This window comes from Antrostomus carolinensis, unplaced genomic scaffold, assembly GCF_000700745.2.
Source record: "Antrostomus carolinensis isolate BGI_N321 unplaced genomic scaffold, ASM70074v2 scaffold14912, whole genome shotgun sequence".
NCBI lineage: Eukaryota > Metazoa > Chordata > Aves > Caprimulgiformes > Caprimulgidae > Antrostomus > Antrostomus carolinensis.
In genome coordinates, this window is record NW_010301704.1 from 25,920 (window position 1) to 29,839 (window position 3,920).

Below are 3,920 nucleotides of genomic sequence, written 5' to 3' on the forward strand. Positions count from 1 at the left end.
GTAGGGAAAGAAAAGCAAGCAACTGTCTTTCTGTAAAGTTTTTTGCGACACATGGAAGCCTCTCTCCAGTAGATGGCAGAACTTTTAAAATATTTCTGAATTTTATCTAATTTAGAGATCATCCAGTGCTTTCATAAAGACTCATTTTTCTAGGACACTGTGCCAATAGGATGGAATAACATAATCCTTCTATAGTCCTTTCCTTTCCAAAACTTGCTTTCAAAACTGTTAACTATCTTGTCCTTAATTCTGGTAGGACATAAAGTAAGCTTGTTCATTTATTGCATCTACCGTGTTTTGAGGAAGTGAATTACGTTTTCCATAGCCAGGAATAGGATAATATATCCTGAAATACATTGTGATTCTTCTTTTTACTCCTTGATTCTGTGATGGTTTCATTTAAGAACCTTTTAACTCTCTTCTCGTGCCTGCAGTATGTGCGATTGTCATATGACACTAAGCCTGAAGCTATTCTGCAACTTATGCTTAAAGAATGGCAGATGGAGTTGCCGAAGCTTGTTATATCTGTACATGGGGGCATGCAGAAATTTGAACTTCACCCACGCATCAAACAGTTGCTTGGCAAAGGTCTTATTAAAGCTGCAGTAACAACAGGAGCCTGGATTATAACTGGAGGAGTGAACACAGGTAAAGAAGTAGCAATGAATGTGCACAGTTAAATGGATTATGGTTTGTAAGAGCCAGAATATTTAATGAATGCACAGCTTCATCTTAAAGCAAAGTAGATTTGAGTGAGTTTGGTCAAGTAAAAGTAAAATAATACATTTTGAACATGTGTAGTTGCAAGTGGGCTGCTGTTTTGTCCTGCAAAGAGAAACAACACACAGGTGAGGGGAGGGGTTTTGGCTTTTTTAGTTTGGTCTGGGGGTTTTTGTTTAGTTTTGGTTTTTTGAAACTGCAAGAGGAAAGACTTAATGTGATTAAAACAAGTACAGTAGTGTACTGAAAACTCTTTAGTTCTTACTAGGCTAATTATTTTGTTGAATTACTGATACATAGTACTTTGTTTCCTTCTAGTAGATGTGGTATGGTGCTTTTTCTCTGGTGTTGTGTCAAATAAGATCCCAGATCCTTAAAGACCTAGTTAACTAATAAAACAGTTGTATTACTTAATAAGATGCAACATTCAATACATTGAAATATTTTTGTGCACAAACAGGTGTTGCAAAACATGTTGGTGATGCTTTAAGAGAACATGCTTCCAGATCATCTCGAAAGATTTGCACTATTGGGATTGCTCCATGGGGAGTGATTGAAAACAGAAATGACCTTGTTGGAAGAGATGTAAGGATTAACTACCTAATTGAAATAATAATTTACCTGACTTATTTTTTGACCAATCTGCTCAGGCGTGTTTTTTTCACTTGCTTTGCATCATTTGGAATACCTGCTTTATGATGAAGATACATTGACATCTATGACTTATGCAAGATCATTAGTGTAAGCAAGTTGCAAAATGCAAATGTGCTAGAGGAGGAGCTTGTTCTCAAGTTCTTAATCCTTTGTCCTCCCTACTGGTATTACTGATTCAGATAACAAAAATGCTGAAGTATTACAGGGAATTCACATTTACAGAGGATGATATGTAGACATATTGCTCAGGGACATGGTTTAGTTGAGGACTTATCAGTGTTAGGTTAATGATTGGACTTGATGATCTTAAAGGTCTCTTCCAATCTAGGCAATTCTGTGATAAGTTGAAAAATTTTGATGTAGAATCTTCAATGGTACTGTTTGCCAGAGTGGTCACAAGACACCTTTTTGAAGGATCTTTTCTCTGTTATCCTTCAGAACAGAATTCTTTTGTGATATAGTTATCTGTTTTCCTGCACAAAGTTAGGAGCTACAGCTGTTGGTGTATAGTGACCCAAAGCATGCTTATATGTGTCAGTGCTTCTTGTTGAGCCACCAATTTTTGTGTCTAAACAAAAAGTTAAGTTTCACAGAAGCAAATTTGAATCTTTATAAATAAAATACATTGTTGTGTGCTTATACTTAGGTGGTTGCTCCATATCAAACCTTGTTAAACCCATTAAGTAAACTAAATGTTCTAAATAACCTCCATTCCCATTTCATTCTGGTGGATGATGGAACAGTTGGAAAGTATGGAGCAGAAGTTAAACTTCGGAGAGAACTGGAAAAAACTATTAATTTGCAAAGGATTCATGCAAGTAAGTAATTCTGATGCCTGAGGGCTGTTACGATACTTTAATGAAAAACCAAACATCTGAATGAGAAAACAGAAAAATTAGTCTTGTTTATGTTTCAAGTCTGAATGATTATTTTGCAAATTTCAGCTGCTGCTTTGGACCCTAGATATTTCTGTTAGACTTAGGATTTTTCTGGGACCAGAGAGGAGGCTTCTTTTGAATAAAGTTGTCAGTTTTGCTTTGATAAAGCAAATGTATGTCACTTGAGTTATTAGTATGTTGTCAGGCCTTACTGGTCTCATTGATTAATGGTTTGACACTAATCACTTGCAGTTTCACAATAGGGCAACTGAGTTTGTAAAACATCATCTGTGGTTGTGCAAAGAAGCATGTGCTTTTGGTGTTTTCCCAGTTATGGAGCAACATGTGTTTTTTTTCTTTTCTAGGAATGCTTTTGCAATACTCCCTGTCAGTAGAGGGTTTCCATGTAACTATGTTCAAATTATATACGTGTTATCATCTTTGGAAACTCTTTGCGGGGAAGGTAGAAGGGGATTTCCCTAAAGAAAAAATGTTCACTTTTCTGCATTACTGCAGGAATATTTCTGTGAAGAATCTCTTCTGTCTTGTAGACTGTATTCAATTGTATTTATCAGCTTCTTTGCAGTGCTTTCACCCCAGCACAAAGTATAAACAGTGCTTGAAACTGTGCATTAGCAACAGTTAAAATGTCTGGCAGGCAGCATTTTAATTTTCATTCAATATAAGGGACATACTTGATTTATTAAAAATGTAAAATCAATCTTGACGTTCCCTAAAAAAATACAACATTGTCTGGTTTTTTTATTATTTATTTGCAACTTTATAGGAATTGGCCAAGGTGTGCCTGTGGTGGCACTTGTATTTGAAGGTGGCCCCAACGTCATACTCACGGTTTTAGACTTCCTTCAAGAAAGTCCTCCTGTGCCGGTGGTAGTATGTGAAGGAACTGGTAGAGCTGCAGACATACTGGCATATGTTCACAAGCAAACGGAGGAGGGAGGGTAAGTCCTAGCACTGCTAGCCAAACTGTCAGTCCTATGTAGATGGGTTTTGAGACCATTCCTTAATGAATTTGTGCAAGAGCTTTTTCTGTGGAAAGACAGGCTAAAAGCAGAGAGTGTAATATTAGTCTGGCTAAAGACCAAGACTTCTTTTCTAGTTCTAGATTCCTCTTACATACCTTGTATGAGCTGCGCCAAATTCTGTAGCGTATATTTGCTTCAGGGATGCTTACAAAAAATACAGGAAAAGTGTACGCACCCATATCCTAAGTTAAGGGCTGCATCTCGTGTAACTTCAGTTATATGCAGTCATTCTGTTACCCCATTGTAACTAGAGGACCCAATTCTCAGTTTAAATGCTCTGTTGCTTCAACTTGAAATTTTAACCAAGCCACAGTGGTAAATGTGACTGTTCTGAAGAACTGTTCTGTCACTTTAACTTAAGTGGTAAATGTGGCTGTTCTGAAGAATGCACAACAGTTTTGCTCAATAGAAGTCAGAGCTGACCAGACCTTCCAGAGATGTGAGAATAACGTAGAGAATGTTATGTTACCAAACTGCTTGAAAATATCACTTGGCTACATTGAATGGCAATATTTTCATGCAGTTAGCTGCTGCATAGTAGTAATTTTTATGAAAAGGGATCAGAAGGAGCTTCTGTATTGTTTCTTCTGATTAGTCTTAAAACTCAACTTTTTACACACTT

General features: G+C 36.8%; 1 protein-coding gene across 1 annotated transcript in view; it reads left to right on the forward strand.

Moving 5' to 3' along the window:
* Positions 1-3,218, forward strand: part of LOC104521539 (transient receptor potential cation channel subfamily M member 7-like) — a 7,648-nt gene extending 4,430 nt beyond the window's left edge. Inside the window, exons 4-7 of the mRNA XM_010163570.1 lie at positions 435-648; positions 1,181-1,305; positions 2,021-2,192; positions 3,040-3,218. Of these exons, the coding sequence (XP_010161872.1) occupies positions 435-648; positions 1,181-1,305; positions 2,021-2,192; positions 3,040-3,218 (690 nt within the window). The remainder of the gene's footprint in view (positions 1-434; positions 649-1,180; positions 1,306-2,020; positions 2,193-3,039) is intronic.
* Positions 3,219-3,920: the final 702 nt, after the last annotated feature.